The sequence below is a fragment of the Aspergillus oryzae genome, chromosome 4, assembly GCF_000184455.2.
Source record: "Aspergillus oryzae RIB40 DNA, chromosome 4".
Classification (NCBI taxonomy): Eukaryota; Fungi; Ascomycota; class Eurotiomycetes; order Eurotiales; family Aspergillaceae; genus Aspergillus; species Aspergillus oryzae.
This window is the reverse complement of record NC_036438.1, coordinates 562,139-578,082: the sequence shown is the minus strand read 5'-3', so window position 1 is coordinate 578,082 and position 15,944 is coordinate 562,139. Positions and strand designations below refer to the sequence as shown.

Sequence of the window (15,944 nt, the reverse complement as noted above, 5' to 3'; positions counted from 1 at the left end):
ATACATGACATTCTGTCGTAAAAACTAGGAAAAATCTACGCAATTCTCCAATATATACTCGACATCACCCGAAAAGCTATACAACATCTGGTGTATTCTTCAGGTCGCCCACAATCCTCTGTGCACGCTCGAGGGTTGCTTGGGCTGCATCAACCTTACGTTGCAGTGTACTCGCCATTTCAGGGAACCTCCTTGCCTCAGTAGCCTCACCCTCTTCCGCAACGATACTGTGAAGATCGTTACATATATTGCCTACAACCTCATCTACCATGCGCCTCATATCCTGACAAGTATTTCTGATCACAGCCCGACATTGGGCTTCGCTGATGTTGGCGAGATTTGGGAAAATGTTGGAGCTCGTGAGGTGACTACGCATCAGCATTTTCCGTCGAGCATCGGATCCTGTGCCTATATCAAGATTAGACTGCTTCCGTATATAACAGATGAAACAAGATTAAGCCAACAGAAAAGTTTTCATACCTGATTCACTGTTGCATTCGTTATATACAGGTCGCATTAAACCTGCAACATAGGAACTATCGTGGCCATGGAGAGTGTCTGTTTCTACCCGACTGCGTAAAATGAGGTCAATTCATGGTGCTTGCACAGTTAGCCGGAGAGACTTACCTTAGCCCTAGAACTAACTGATCTAGAGACTGGTTGATAGCCGCCATCACACAGTTCTCCCAGTCGTCCATGTTGTCGATGAAGTTTTCAAGAGCCAAGGGAGCAAGATGCATTATATCTAAGGTTGGTTAGTGGAATATTCGGCTAGAGGGATTGGTTGATAACGCGTACCCTCTACTTTGCCTGTATTCTCCTCGAATGTCCTTCTCACAGTCTCTTCTAATGCAGTTTTCTGCATACAGACCCAGTCTCGTATGGATTCCCAAGGTTCTTCTAGATCATTTTGCATGCCTTCCAGCAATTCTTCATTCCAACAATGATAACCACCAGCACCGGGGGTAGAATGCGTTCCATATTTTCGACAGAATGCAGAATATGTGCTATAATGCCACTACAATACGTTAGGTTTTATCCCAGGTGATGTTCAATAGTAACTCATAAACTTACACGTTCCCACCTTCCGCTAGCTTGTAGTGCGCTGCGTTTCCATAAGGGGCAACACTCATCTACAGCAATCAAGAGATGTTAGTTGATGTACTGATTGACCTTCTGGAAGATACTCACGTGTCACGCCGAAGATGCTGTCACGAAACCGATCTTCAAGTCTTCTTGGAAACTCTCGAACTTCTGAATTTCGAAGGATAAGCCGCTACCCTATGTCAGCCCGGGTGTAGTTTCGCATATGATGCTCATACCTCGCGAAAGACGTTCTCCACATCCCGTAATATTTGCCGAAGTGCATCGGCTCTCTCTGCGGTTACATCATCTGAGCCAGCAAGGGCCCATTGCTTCACGGACCTCACAACAGCCGGCACGCGATGCTCTATAAACGCAGCTGTAAAACGAAACTGAGCCTCTGCTGGGACTAATTGACAATAGCGACGAAGTTCTCGGATACCGCTGAGCTCGATATAGGTGTCGGTGTGTCTGTTCGCATCCTGGCGGTACTTGGAATACCATTCGTTACTGATGCAAAAGACCCGGACTTCAGCACCGTGATTTCGGCGTAACTGGTTTGTAACCCTCAGATTTCGGCTTTCAACCAGGAAACGATCAAGCCTATAAGTATATTAGTGACGACTTGATATTTCCTCTTGGTCTATCTTGAGTTCTAAGACGTACTCGAGCTTTGCGTCTTCCTGATTTTCCCTAGATTGACACACGTCAGTAATGGATCAATAGTGTGCGCACAACTGCAAGGCAAGGCAAAACCTCACATGAGTTGTAGTATCTCAGTGCGTCTCCGCCTAGAATTCCGTTCCCTCACGAGCCGCTTATTAACCTGCTTAAGCCTGTTCTGTAGCTGCTCGATTTGCGCCCTGAGGTCACGGCAGTCGCGAGCCGTTTCGCTTGCATTTACTTCCTGAGTCAAGTAAGCACTCGATCTCCAGTAATAGCCTATGAACATAAGATGGCCATACTTCGCTGCGGGTGCACACTATACGCAATGGTTGTTCTTGGGCACAGCGCCTCTTTATCTCTTCAATACTCTGATCGGAAACGCACCGGGAGATTGTCGTCACGACAAAAACCTCGTGACATGAATGTCTGAGGTACCTTTCCGTGGCCCGAACTCTTGCGAAGTTCAGGTCACGAAAGCCTGGTTTTTGGTATTAGTGTATGAAGAATTCTACTGTAGGAGATAGGGGACAAACCAGGCAAGTCAGCCAACACCAGCCCTGTTCTCAAGACAGGCGATCGTAGGTATACCCTACAAATATTAGTCAGATACAGTAGAACTACACAAATTGCACATACCTAATCAGTTTAATGAAGGGCCAGATGGCAACCTCACTCTCACCACGCGGATCCATTGTAAGCATATCAAGATGAGATCTGCATTCTTGGACATTACCCGGAATAATAGTATGCTGAAGCGCTGCACCCCCGGGGCGTCGCGTACATGATTGAGCTGCCCAGTCTTTAAGCCGTTCCAATATTCCAGACAATGCACCGTCAGCCTGATCGGAAAGAAACTCGTGTGTGAGCTCCGGCTGATCTCTAAACAGTGAATTCAGTGTGCTCCATGCTCTGGTTGACCGGTCACGGATTCTTTCCTGCTCTTCTATACTAGTCACTTCGCGGTAAAGATCGGTGTAGTACATCCTAAAGCTCTGAACGAGCTCCTCTAGTAGTTCCTTCACTTCTTCCCCGTCCATGTAGTCGACCTCGATGGCATAACGATCTGGATGGCGCGCATCCGTGTGTCGAAACTCGGTTACTACCGAGGTACATGCAGCACCATCACCACTCTATGCATACTTTGTCAGAAGATTATTGACATAACCAATATCTCCAGGGAGGATGGACCTACTGAGCGGGCGAGGCCTTCTTGATCTAGTAGAGAGTTTATCAGTCTGCTCTTGCCGACCCCGGAGTTTCCAATGAACCCCACCGTGCGCGTCTCGGGGCAATCGAGCTCGTTCAACATGCGCACCTTCTCGTGCAGTTGAAAGAGATCAGAACCACGGTCGCGAGATAACGAGCATCGATTCATATCATTTTGGAGGGCTGACAACTGGCTTTTGATGTCTCGTAGGATTTCCTGTAACCCAGCGTTGTATATAGGTGCACTAGGCAAGCGTTCGCATCGCACGTTGTATAAGGAAGAGTCGTCACTGTCTGTTGCGTTGTCGTCGTCTTCGTCGTCGCTCTCGCTCAATTGGTCGCTGTCATCGCTTGGAGGCCCACCACCATGCAGATGAGAATTCTCTAAATCGCTCACTAGGCCGTCAACGCTTGAATCACGATTCAAGGTAGGCTGTACCCGTGATGGCTCTGGTGTGGGCTCCGGCGTCGCATTGAACAAGCCCCCGTACGTGGATGTGGACCTGCCTGGGGACAAACCAGTACTCTGTCGTCGAGCATCATGCCGCCACGAGGGTGTTCGATGCGATGTAAGGGTTCCCTCGAGATTCAACGTTCGAAAAGACTCCGTGACACCCAAGCTTAGATTTTTACGGCGGGGAGGAGTCGCCGTGCTCTGGCTTGGGGTGTAAGCGCGGTGACTGGAGTCTTCAGAGTCGGACACAGAAGGCGTCCGTTCACCCCCTACTGACGAAGGAGGGTCTTCGTCCGCGACTTCCACGGAAGGTATAATAGCACGGAAGTTGAAGTCTTGGGTAGAAAGATTGGATGGTTGGGGAGAACTCCCCTTGAAAATATAAGGTGGTGACATTAGGCCAATGGCTGTCAGTCTTTGCTTCTTTATCGTGAATATCGGTGCTATGTGAGCATTTTCAGAAGATGGGAGAGTATATGAGACTGTATGTGATCTTAAATAACCACGAGGGTGCCTTGCCTGGGGATACCCCGCAGCATGAAGTAGATTGCGAAGGGCAACATAGCCTCGCTACCCTTGTCTAGCGCTACTTTAGCATCTCAGCTATTTTAGTAGTCTTAGATGCCTTGCCATATTTGGGCGTTGCACCATGTCCAGTAGTTGTAACACAAGTCGATTGGAGGACTGGCCATCTTTTTAGAATGTAGGTCCCAGCTTTGCCTACTGAAACAATTGCGGTCAGAGATGATAAGCTAGGGCTTGCTAAGAGCCCTCAAGTGGCCCAGGAGAAATGTTCCATGGTGTCTGGAGAATGAAGGTCAGCAATGCTGAGGGCGCTAAAACTTACTGGGGGTGTCATGCAAAGTCACTGCGCCGCATCACTAATAGGAAGGACCGGCCATTATGCGACCCACACGAACCATACTTTGTACAATGCAATTATGCATTGGACCAAATGCAGACTTATCAAGATCCCTGAACTCTTTCCTATTGGAGTGTATATTTATCATCGCAATCAGGAGTAGTAGCATGGCTGTGGCTGACGTGCATCACGCAAGAGTGCAACCCAAATAAAAATGCAGGAATCCAGTGCATCGAAAGTACTTGAAACACGGCGCAGTCACCTATTATATCTATAGAAATTTCTATACCACAAAGTAAATCTAACTCAATGACTTGCTCCTGTTCGTAGCGGCCCGGCCCGATTTAGCCTTTATGAAAGGCGTACTACATACCTGGAGAGCCTTGTCTGGTCAGTATGGATTAGATGTATCTGTGCCTAATTTTCACCTAGATGAGGAAAGAGATGGGCGAGAAAATGAAATAAAAATTCTATATCAACTACATTATTCTCTCAAGATTATCCTCACTCAAACTACTATCGCTATACTCAGCCATATCTTTAGGGCACTGCAGGGATGTTGGCCTCGGCACTGGCAACTTTCGCCGACCACTCGGCCAAACGCCATAACGCCATAGTATTAGCAAGGGGAGCCAGTAGAAAGATACCCAACACTCGTCCTCAACCATATATAGAACCATTTCCCAAAAGCAAAAACAAAAAGAAACAAAAATGACAACCATCACCAAACACATAGCAACAACAATCCGACCAAAACCAAGTATACTCCTAATCGGCAAACTCCATCACAGCAAGAGTGAATGGTCCGCACTCCAAACCAAATACAAAACATACCAGTTCATAGGCAACCGACATCAATTCTTACAAAACTGTCAATCCGGAATATGGGATGGAGTCGCAGCACTTTACCGGACGAATTCAACCCTCGAGACTGGGCCATTCGATAAGGAGCTTATTCACTCCCTACCGCTGACATTGAAGTTTATCTGTCTCAATGGCGCGGGATACGACGGGATGGATATACAAACTTGCACTGAAAGGGGTATACGGATTTCTAATACTCCGAAGGTCGTTGCGGATGCCACGGCTGATGTGGCTATGTTCTTGATGTTGGGTGCTTTGCGCCAGGCTATGATACCTTTGGTGTCTATTAGAAATGGACAATGGAAAGGAGACACACCTCTAGGTCGTGATCCTGGGGGTAAGGTACTTGGGATTTTGGGGATGGGTGCGATTGGACAGGTGGGTGTTTTTGACTAGGTATATGTTGTTGCTGTTGACTTATATGATTGTAGGCTATTGCGCATCGGGCTCGGGCGTTCGGGTTGAAGATTATTTACCATAATCGTTCTAAGCTCGCTAGAGACAAGGAAGGTAGGAATATTTCCTTCTTAGTATTCAGCAGTACATTGGACTCAGTCAGAAACAGGAGATGCCGAATATGTGACTTTTGATGAACTACTGGCATTCAGATATCATCAGTCTTAATTTACCGGCCACAAAGAAGACTTGCTATATCATCTCAAAAGCCGAGTTCGAGAAGATGAAAGATGACGTGTTCATTATCAATACAGCAAGAGGCTCGCTACTTGATGAAGCAGCCTTGGTAGAAGCGCTGCAAGCAGACAAAGTTGCGTCTGCTGGACTAGATGTTTTCGAAAATGAGCCAATTATCCACCCGGGTCTACTCCATGACAACCGAGTTATGATTCTACCTCATATTGGGACGACAACACGTGAAACCAAGCGTGAGATGGAGTTATTGACTTTGCGGAACATAGAGAACGCCTTGGATGATGGCAAGCTGCTCACACCGATCATAGAACAACAGGAAGGCCAGTTCTGAGACACATAAAGAGACAGGAGCTCTATGCTGCAGCTGGGGCATTATTTATTCAATTAAATTTCAATTTTTGGTATACGAGATAAGACTATAATATATACTTAGTTTCGAATAGAGAGCATTGACATGTGCATTATCCTGAGCCCACAATCTGAGCCTGTTTCTAACTGCCTTGACACACTCAACAAGCTGACCACTGCATGCCTTTCCACTTAGCCGGTAAACCACCTACCCCTATCTCAACACCTACTCAGCCCAAAATACCACAAGAGAAGCAAGACAGAACATTTATCACGATGCTTAATCACCAACGAGATCCACCGGAGCCATATCCACCGTCATATCCACCGCCATATCCACCGCCATATTCTTGTCCGTAGCCTTGGCTGTGGTCTTGTCGAGAGCGTAGGTTATACCTAGACTCATGATCTTCATCACGGCCATGACTGTGGTCTTGTCGAGAGTGTACGTTATACCCAGGGTCATAATCTTCATCACTGTCATCACTATGACTTTTCTTTTTACGGTGGCGACGTTGGCTATGTCCTTGAGATTCGGAGTGATCACCATATCCATGGCTGGACGATGACTCGTTGTAGTAGTCTGCGCTCTTTCCACCTCCATGACCGTATTGACGACTCTCATGGCTGCTGTGCTTGCCCCCAGAGTGATGCGACTGGCGGCTTTGGTGGCGAGATTCATGGTCCTGGCGTTGATGAGATAGTTCATGGTAAGACTGATGAGATTGTTGATGCTGAGGTTCAGGCGGAGGTGCAGTCTGCTGCGAGGTCTCGTCACCCATCGAGAAGCCACCCAGTCCCAAGCTAGAGAAAGCACTGCTAAGCTTAGAGATACCAGGAATGGGAAGGCTAGAAAGTTGGTCGAAGGGGCTAGATGAGCTTTGTTGCTGTTGGTATTGGGGTGGGCGGTACTGTGACTGTCCTGACTGAGTATGGGACTGCTGAGCTGCATGGCTGTGGCTATGGCCGTGTCCATGGGAGTGGCCACCCTCTCCTGTCTGGTTCTTTCCAGCCTTCACACCCTCGGCACTGAGAATATCGTTCAGTTCGGAGCCACGATCCGGCCTAGACTGCACCCAAGATTCGACTGCTTCGTACATGGTCCGATGTGCTTCGTTGCGCATATCCCTCAGAGCGGGATGATGGAATACTTGGAGGCAATCTTCCGCAACCTGCCGATCGGAGATGTTGGTGTTTTCCCAAGCGTACAGGACGCGAGGTGCGACGTATTTCAGAATGGCAGAAGCGACTTGACCAGCTGGCTCATTGAGGATGTTGGAAAAGTGATCCTTGGACAGCAAGGAGTGGGTAGGGTCGGTGCAGTGAGGGTCAGTCCATGGTTCATACTGGTGTTGGCCAGAAGCGTCAATGACACTAGAAGAGCCAGCCTGGAGCTGCTTAGAGGCGGCGTTGATGATAGGACGAACGAAGGGCGCCAGTAGAGACATAACAAAAACGGTCAAGGTTTCAGTGATTGTCTCGACCAGGGTTTCCAGACCGGGAATGTTCTCAATGATGGATGAGAGCTTCCGCACGACGTTATCTCTGAACTGCAGAATAGGGTATATCTGCTGGATGGTATTGTTTGCGTCGAAGTCAGGCAAGCCGCCCGAGGAAGTTTGATTGGAATCATCAGCTCTGGCTGCCCTGCTTCGTTCACCTCCGAAGCCTCGGCTGCTGCCTGAGTCGTAGTCGTCATAGGATCGAGTAGATCCGCGGGTTGAATAGCCTGAACGACGACCGCCACGCCTGTTTGCTGATTCTTGCTCATCTGAGCGACGCTTGAGCTCCTCGGCTTGGTTAACAAGATCCTTTGTGCCAGGGACCTTGCCGAGCAGTGCCGTCAACGCGCTAGCAGATCCAGAGGATGTATTTGTCTGTGCATCTCCCAGCGCAATATCCATTTCGTTGACCTCCGACTGGGTGAAATGATCGGTCGCTTCTCCAAGTACGGAATGGAAGAAATCAACCATACCGAATGTTCCTGTTACGAGAGGGTAAACACGGTGACCCCGAACGTTCATCTCAGTCCGCTGGCCGGTGTGCGGAAATACATTACGGAAGCCCATCTCACGAAGCGCGAGTTCGCAATAGTTCGTGTGTGCTGCAAAGTCCTCAAGAGTATGGAGTCCTTGGCCGAGGCATCGCAAAGCTTCGCAGAGGTCCTCCTCGTTTCCATTTCTGGTATACAGTCTTCCGTAATGGATACTGCGAGACAAACTGTATTTGATATACCCCGAACTCGTGGACCAGTCTCCTCGTTCGTTGGCGATATAGTTCTTCATGCCGGTATTGGGATCGATATCGAGCTCAACTTGACGGACCGGGCCACGCAGACGAGAATCGTACTGGCGCGCATCTTCGTTGTCGGCATAGTCCTTTGGGTTGCTTGTAAAGAAGTATTAGCCATATGCAGTTTCATATACATAGAGAGTAATACGAACTCGATATGCTCCTCAGGACGATAAGTTCCGAGCCTCTCAGATGTGACCTCAAACTCCGCCGTCGCATAACCGAATGTCATAAAAGCCAGTATCCAGACGAGGATTCGGATAGTGTCAGCTGGGACACTCTTCAGGGTGCCGACGTCCATCGCCTGGGAGCTATAGAGGGTTAGCACGTGCAGCAGATAGCTTCGTCAGATGAGACCCACTAATCACGCAACCAGTTGCCAAAGTAGACGCGCTTAATCATGGTGGAAGTCCACTTATGGCCTTTGATAAAGGCAATGGTCTTGAGCATATCTTCAATATCGCCATGGCGCCAGTTCTTGCCCTCAACGGCGGAGATCGAAGCGATATCTAATTGTGTCAGCAGCCGGGTATGATTTTGGGTAACCGACAAAGCCACGGGCACACATACTGCCAGCGCCAAATGCATGGACTTGGGAGGGGAGTACGACGAGCACGAGACATATAATAAGGAGGGCATTGAAGCCCATATTCGTCCCTGACGCCATTGTGAATATGGCTGCGGGTCTTTAGTTGATGATGTGAAATCTTGAGGAAAAATATCCGCGGAGGGGTAAATTGTGAGGAGAGAAAACGATAAGCTTTAAGCGCTTGGCGTCACAGGTGCACCTCTAAAAAACACAAACAGCTGAATGGAAGTCTTTATTCCCCGATTGTCTTTGAAAAAAATTTTACGAAAGGAAAAGGTAAGGTCCGCTCTACGAAAATAATTTGCAGCTTTAAACAAGGAAATTTTCTTGGTATTTTGACTAGTTGTGATCTACAAGACACGGCAGAGCGACACCGCCGAAGCAGAAGCAAGTCTTTCCTGATGATTTCAGAGCCCCGCCACCAGCATCAGATAACCATTAAGGGTTCACTACGGAATTAGAGGCTGGCTGAGCTTTGTGAGGCTGACGATCCGTGCAGTAGCTCTGTAAGCAGTATTGTACACTAAGGACTCTTTCAGGTCCGTATTACAACTGGTACGAGTATTTTTTAAAAGTGAACGACAATACTCCGAAGTAAGTGACAAGCTGACAATCTCTACCAAGGATAAGTATGGGGCACTAAAGCACTCTAAAAGGACCTCTTCACAGTAGCTCCTTGGTATATGGGGCTAAGGAGTGGCACCACCCTTAGTGCTGAGGGGTCAAATGGAGGGGTAGTTTACAGACCGAACCGCTGTATCCGTCGTACCATAGTCCGTACGAGTCTGTTCGCCAACATCGTAAAGAAACAGTCGAATACGGGCTCCACAATTCAGCTGATATCATCGCGGCAAAACCATACCTTAGCGTATTCATCGACAGAAGCGACCATCAACGTTTCTTAGTCCACGATCTCTAACATCCCATATTGGTCACGCTCATGGATCTTCGTTCTCGGAAGATGGAAAGTGGAACCCGGTCGATTGGAATTGACTCATTTTCATCAAAGAATGGCAATGATATGCATGGGATCGATATTGAATCGGTGTGCTTTGACTTTGGGTAAGCGATCCTCGGCTAAGTACTTCCGTGTATGTACATACGTAGTATATGTACCTGAACTCAGCTCTCCATACTCAAAACTGTACAGATGGGTAAATACCATAGAAAGCTATATGTATTGAAGAATGCTCTAATCAGGTAAAGTAAATCTTCTCTTTCATGACAGTTATCGGCGCCTTGTGTCCTGTTCTTTGACTGCGCATGATGTGAATTCTTGGTAAAACAACCGTCAATACAGCCTCACCACTAGGGTTTCAGCTATGGCCAGCTTCTTTGTTGTATGACCCTTCAACTCTTCACCGCCTAAAAATGTGTCCTCCAAATAGGAGACGCACTGATTCTGGATTTCCATCATTGCACCTTCAAGCCAAGTAAAAATTACTCTACTCAGTCGACAGGCACACCAGAAGAATGACAAGTCAAGAAAACACACCAAGCTGTTCCTTCACGAGCTGCCAAAACGCAGGTACGCGCCGGTGCACCGGTTGCAAAGTAGCAGCATACTGCTCTCCAGCATGTTAGAAAGACGATTGGAAAACACACAAAAAGGCCTGCACAGGGGCGAAGAAGTACAACTGTTTCCTCATCCGCGCCGTACCCCGTGACCCGACGAAAGAGAATCTCACCGAGGCGGACTATATCGAACCGATGCCCCTGGACTCATACGGTGAATGGTCTGCTGAACTGAAGGAGTTAAAGAGAAGGACCAGATGGGGCGGTATTCTCGAACCTGGCAAATTCTACTCTCACAGACCTGTGGACCGCTGGCATTACCATGCTAACCAGCAGTACGAGAAGACAGAGACACCGAGAAATCCACTTGTGAGCCGGTGCTTTAACAGATATATTTATGGCGACGTTGCGGTTGTTAGGTCGTCCGATGTGAGAGTCAATGATTACTCTGAGGAGTTCTCCAGGACGGAGTTGGTTCGCACATTGGAATTCTACAAGGGGAGACACGCCGGGGATGAAGCTAACAGGCGGTCCAAAGCTAGCATGGCTGCTACGATGGGAGTGACGGCGGAGGCTTTTGAAAGGATAGTGCCTGAGGGATTCCCTTATGTTCATAACCCTATGGCCGAGGAGCCGTGGATGCCAAGTGATCTGCCCAATGAGTGACGCGGCTTATTAACGGTATTCGTTGAATGGCAGACATGCCCCTGGAGATTGTTGGTGTCTCAGGTTGGTAGGTACAGTCGGGGATATCGTCTGATATTATTTGAAAAATCCGCAATTTGACCTGGATGATGTATGATAGAGAAGAAGGGATTGATTGAAGCTCTCCTTGACATCAATAAGGGTTGCTTCTGAGGATGTCTAATACTTAATCAATGTATTCTAATAATATTCACACTGTTTGACTGGTTGCATTTTCCAGGGTTACAAAACACCATACCCAATCAGGCCTAGACCCTGAACAAGCCTCGGAGCTTAAGAATACAATCATCCGGAGCAATGGAAGCCCTGACTCTCCAAGTATATATTAAACAAGATAGTAATCGAAATCCCCCAAAATCCTTACTAGAAGGCAATAGGTAGGTCCATGCACAATCATACCACACGCGTATGTAACCATCCACGGGCCGTAGTGTAACTCCTGAGTGGAACTTCGCGAACTACGCAAACGAAACCCCGCTTTATTTTCTCTATCAGTTGGGGCAGCCGCGGGGTAATCCGATCCGACCGAATTTCCTGGAAATATAAACGAGACCGAAGATCATGGATTCCTGGGTAGTATGGGGCTTGTTCCCGACGTAGTATTCGGTATACGACATTGTTGGGTAATAGATTGAAGTTGTATGGATGCTACACAAATCCATTGTTGTTGTTCTGAATGGAGTATAAAAATTTGTTTCCTCTCTGGCTTTTCGCATGAACTTTTTTTTTCTCTTTCCCACTTCAACGTTCATCTTTAATTGAACTCATTATTCTACATACATAACCAACACAATACATCTACTTGAGTATACATAAATAAGGAAAAGAAAAAGAAAAAGAAACAAAAAAAATGACAGTCCAATCAACCCCCCACCTCGACGCCCTCCAACGCGACGGCTTCGTGGTGGTCCGCTCCATCCTCTCCCCCGAAGAAGTCGCCCAATTCCGTACCGTATCAACAAAAGCCACCACACTCACCCGAACAGGCCACTGGCCTCACTTCCGCACCGTCCCGAAGCAATTCCCGCCCTGGCCGACCACACCCCCTCCCGCCTCGGAGGGCGGCATCTGGGGCGTGCAGCACCTCCTCCACCCCTCGATGCCGGGCCGCGCCGAATTCGCGCGCTTTTACTTCTCCGAGAAAGTGCTCGCCGTGGCCGAGGAGCTGCTCGGCGTGACGCGCACCGAGGGCAACGAGGAGGAGCCTCTGGTCATGGAACTATTCAATCTACTGGTTGCGCCGGAGACGAAGGATTTCGAGCTGCGGTGGCATCGCGATGATATCCCCGAGACGGTGGGACCGGAGGAGGAGCTGAAGTTGTTGGAGTCGAAGAGTCCGCAGGGAAAGCAGAGTCATGCGCAGTATAATTTGGCACTTTGTCCTGATGCGTCGCTGATTGTTGTTCCGGGGTCGCATCGACGGGTGAGGACTGAGGCGGAGAGGAATGCTGGGCCTTATGAGCCGGATATGCCGGGTCAGTTGGTGGTGGAGTTGCAGCCGGGTGATGCGGTGTTCTATGATAGCAATATTTTGCATCGTGGGGTGTATCGCGGGAAGGCTGAGGGTGGGGAGGAGACGAGACTTACGCTGCATGGTAGTATTGGACTGAAGGGGGTGTCTGGGAATGAGGCGGATAAGAAGGTGCGGGCTACGGCGGTTTTGCAGCATGGGGTTGGGGCTTGGGTTCATCGTGATGATGCTGCGTTTGGGGTTGGGGAGCGGGCGGAGAAGATGAGGGCTAATTTAGTGGCTATGGGTACCGGCGAGGGTGTCGGTTATTCTCTTCAGGGATAGTTGGGTTCATTTACTTGTATTAGATGCAAATGTTTTTTCACTATTATAGCTCATCGCTATGTCCACGTTCCAATGTACTCCAATCGTTCTGGCTAACACTGAGGGTATTCAACGAAATTATAAACAAAGATAAATCCTTTTACATGTGTGTCACTCATTGTCGTCATATATCCGTATTCATGCCTTGTGCGTTAGTGTCGTCTTCCAGCGGCCGTTGTCCGTATACATAGTGGTATAGCACGTAGATATGGTGGGAGCTGTCGAGGAGCTCCGCGCGCACTTTGTCCACATAGTTCCGGGCATCTTCGGGTGAGTAGCCCAGCACCCGGGTGAACAAGGCCAGTGTATAAGGTTCAACGGCCTCGTACAGAGTGACTCTGCCCACTCTTCCGATTTCCTTCAACCGGTTATTTTTAGGCCATGAACCCACAGGTGCCTGGTTTCTGTCAGCTACATTCGTTCTAACAAACGAAGTATCCGGCCTTAGGTAATACACGCTCTCACGTACCTTGTAAACATCATCTTGCACATTAATAAACTTCGCATCCTCCATCCATTGAGCAAGGTTAGGAGCAACGTTCATATGCCGTCCAAACAGCCTACTCGCCTCGTCGATTTTATACTGCCAATCCATAAGCATCGGCGCCCGCTCAGCAGTCCCATCATCGGAGCGCAACCAGGTCTCATACTCCTGGATCTCAACCCAGCCACCAGGCTTGACATGGTTGTACGCCTGTTTAAGAAACTTCTTCCAATCGGAGATACCGCCGCCCAAACTGCGGACGTGGATGTAATCGAAAGCTTCGCTCGGGCTGAACGCCCACTCACTCTCAGCGTCATCGACGAGAAAAGTGCAGTTCGGGGGCGCCCAATTAGGCTGGATGGGGCTCAGATCGGTGCCGACGATCTCCGCACCAGGGAAGTCCTCGGCGATGTCGATGGCCCAGATGCCGGTGCCGGTGCCGACGTCGAGGATGCGCTGCGGCGTTTGGGCTTGTTCTATCGGGGCGCGGTATAGGGCGCCTCCGAGGAGAAGTTTGAACAGATGGTGCATGAATGCTAGACGGTCTTGCTCTTCCTCGTCGTTGGGCATGGGGTATTGCCCGTTTCTGTAGGCGTGGTAGCGGCGGCCATTTTCGTATTCGTAATCTCGGACTGTGGAGTGAAGACTGAAGTTGGAGTCGATTATGGATTGGGCGTCACAGAGGGAGTCTTCGTCACTAGTCTTATTGTGGGGTCAATGATTGTTCTTGAGGTTGCGATAGACAGCTCGAATGCACCACGCGCCGGCTCGGCATGAGGGGTAACAATTTCCTGAGCGTTCCGGATTTCCAAACCGGATCACCCTAAGCGGACAGAACATTTGATGCAAGATTTGAACATAGATTGACACTAATTATAACATGGGAATTGGTCACATCCTGCGCATAAACATATCTCTCGGTGTATGAAATTAAGGCCCATTGCTCCTTCAAGGGCAGGGAAGTCATTGAATAAAAAAAAAAAAAAAGAAAAATTAAAGTTGGGGGTTTTATGATGCGCGGAATATGTTTACATGTTATTCTTCGGATGCAGGGGAACGGAATGGAAGGGGAATTCAAGCTGCAGAAACGGGGAGGGGAAATGTCTCACATCGACTACGATATGCTCGTCAATATTGGGATGCACCATGATTGCTTGATTGAGTCTAGAGTTTGGTAGAAGTACGCGAGGGACACACGGAAAGGGAAAGGGAAAAAAAAAATTAGAAATGTAATAAGGGTATATATAGAGGAACAAGAAAGAAAAGAAAGAAAGAAAGGAAAACCAAAGCCAAGAAGAAAAGAGACAGTTCGGATATAGAGGGGTAAAGCGTGAATATATAGAGCAGGTATTAGGGAAACCTAAATTGCAACCTACGGGCAGCAGGGGTGTTGGACCCAAGAGAGAGGATGTCGGGTCCGCTGACGGTGGCGGTGTGCACCTCAGGGCACCAGGGCACTGGTTCTGGGTATTGCTTGGTATTGCCCGCCGGATACTGATTCGTCACTCTGCCCTGCCGAACCCATTGTGCAACTATGTTGACGCCCTCGATGCGCCTGGAATCCCTTAGCCGCTCCGGTCTAAACCCAGAGTTTGTCTGGTCCGGAATTTTACTTTGATGATCATACGCACCAACCCTCTTCCAGTTCTGTCCTAGAATGCTTGAATCATGATAGATGTTTGTGCATCAGAATCCTTCCTCGACAAATACAAGCAGAATTACTGAGGCAGGAAAATACGACAGCTTAGAAACCCCGCATTAGCCGGGTCCGCTGGAAAAGCCAATCAAAGTTGTGGATTTGGTCGATCAGCCACTTTGTTGGGCGGATGAGGTAGCGTCCTTTACGTGCATAAAGGTATCACCACTCTCCATACTCCAGATGTTCATCGCCCGACCCGACTTAGAAGATACTACCTAATTACTACCTAGACCCCGTCAGAAATTCTACTAAACAGTACTATGTACTACCTCCCATCTTAAGTGGTTTGACATACATCTTGCACCGGCTTGACTGTAACTGTCGTACACGGTTCGCGTAGGTGGTAGAGGTAGTACCGGCCACAGTTCTAAAGTAAAGCAAGCTGGGAGTAGGTTTGTATGGTTCCATACATAATATGACAAGTCAGCTTGGTGTGCTCCTCAAGGAAATAGATCGGACGGTTATTCGTTCTTGGTGTGGCTCAACAGGGGGTGGATTGGAGACCGTGCATCTCTAGTCCGACAATTATGGATCTGGGAGATGTTTCCGATTGGTAACAGATCATACTGTCCTACTGCTCATGAACTGGTAGCACTACGCACTGTCCTACTAACATCCGACTCCGTATACGAAATTGCCGTGTACCAAGACGTCGCATCATTGAGTCTTAGCGCGGAAAATATGAAAATACC

General features: G+C 48.5%; 8 protein-coding genes across 8 annotated transcripts; 3 read left to right on the top strand and 5 right to left on the bottom strand.

Moving 5' to 3' along the window:
* Positions 1–76: 76 nt before the first annotated feature.
* On the bottom strand, positions 77–698 carry AO090012000234 (uncharacterized protein; the record flags this gene model as incomplete). Its single annotated transcript, XM_001727231.3, has 3 exons — positions 77–408; positions 481–572; positions 628–698. 3 exons carry the CDS (start codon positions 696–698, stop codon positions 77–79), a joined length of 495 nt encoding a protein of 164 aa, XP_001727283.3.
* A 1,668-nt stretch (positions 699–2,366) lies between these two features.
* On the bottom strand, positions 2,367–2,786 carry AO090012000233 (uncharacterized protein; the record flags this gene model as incomplete). Its single annotated transcript, XM_023236387.1, has 1 exon — positions 2,367–2,786. One exon carries the CDS (start codon positions 2,784–2,786, stop codon positions 2,367–2,369), a length of 420 nt encoding a protein of 139 aa, XP_023091317.1.
* A 59-nt stretch (positions 2,787–2,845) lies between these two features.
* On the bottom strand, positions 2,846–3,805 carry AO090012000232 (uncharacterized protein; the record flags this gene model as incomplete). The annotated part of the gene is made up of 2 exons (XM_023236386.1): positions 2,846–2,848; positions 2,942–3,805. 2 exons carry the CDS (start codon positions 3,803–3,805, stop codon positions 2,846–2,848), a joined length of 867 nt encoding a protein of 288 aa, XP_023091316.1.
* Positions 3,806–4,982: 1,177 nt separating this feature from the next.
* Positions 4,983–6,117, top strand: AO090012000231 (D-mandelate dehydrogenase-like dehydrogenase; the record flags this gene model as incomplete). The annotated part of the gene is made up of 3 exons (XM_023236385.1): positions 4,983–5,513; positions 5,567–5,714; positions 5,744–6,117. 3 exons carry the CDS (start codon positions 4,983–4,985, stop codon positions 6,115–6,117), a joined length of 1,053 nt encoding a protein of 350 aa, XP_023091315.1.
* A 301-nt stretch (positions 6,118–6,418) lies between these two features.
* On the bottom strand, positions 6,419–9,093 carry AO090012000230 (uncharacterized protein; the record flags this gene model as incomplete). Its single annotated transcript, XM_023236384.1, has 4 exons — positions 6,419–8,522; positions 8,579–8,737; positions 8,788–8,935; positions 8,997–9,093. The coding sequence occupies 4 exons, from the start codon at positions 9,091–9,093 to the stop codon at positions 6,419–6,421; spliced, it is 2,508 nt and encodes an 835-aa protein (XP_023091314.1).
* Positions 9,094–10,725: 1,632 nt separating this feature from the next.
* On the top strand, positions 10,726–11,196 carry AO090012000228 (uncharacterized protein; the record flags this gene model as incomplete). The annotated part of the gene is made up of 1 exon (XM_023236383.1): positions 10,726–11,196. One exon carries the CDS (start codon positions 10,726–10,728, stop codon positions 11,194–11,196), a length of 471 nt encoding a protein of 156 aa, XP_023091313.1.
* Positions 11,197–12,085: 889 nt separating this feature from the next.
* Positions 12,086–13,030, top strand: AO090012000227 (phytanoyl-CoA dioxygenase family protein; the record flags this gene model as incomplete). The annotated part of the gene is made up of 1 exon (XM_001727227.3): positions 12,086–13,030. The coding sequence occupies one exon, from the start codon at positions 12,086–12,088 to the stop codon at positions 13,028–13,030; it is 945 nt and encodes a 314-aa protein (XP_001727279.1).
* A 163-nt stretch (positions 13,031–13,193) lies between these two features.
* AO090012000226 (class I SAM-dependent methyltransferase) lies at positions 13,194–14,701 on the bottom strand (the record flags this gene model as incomplete). Its single annotated transcript, XM_001727226.1, has 3 exons — positions 13,194–13,466; positions 13,539–14,255; positions 14,663–14,701. 3 exons carry the CDS (start codon positions 14,699–14,701, stop codon positions 13,194–13,196), a joined length of 1,029 nt encoding a protein of 342 aa, XP_001727278.1.
* Between the last annotated feature and the right edge of the window lie 1,243 nt (positions 14,702–15,944).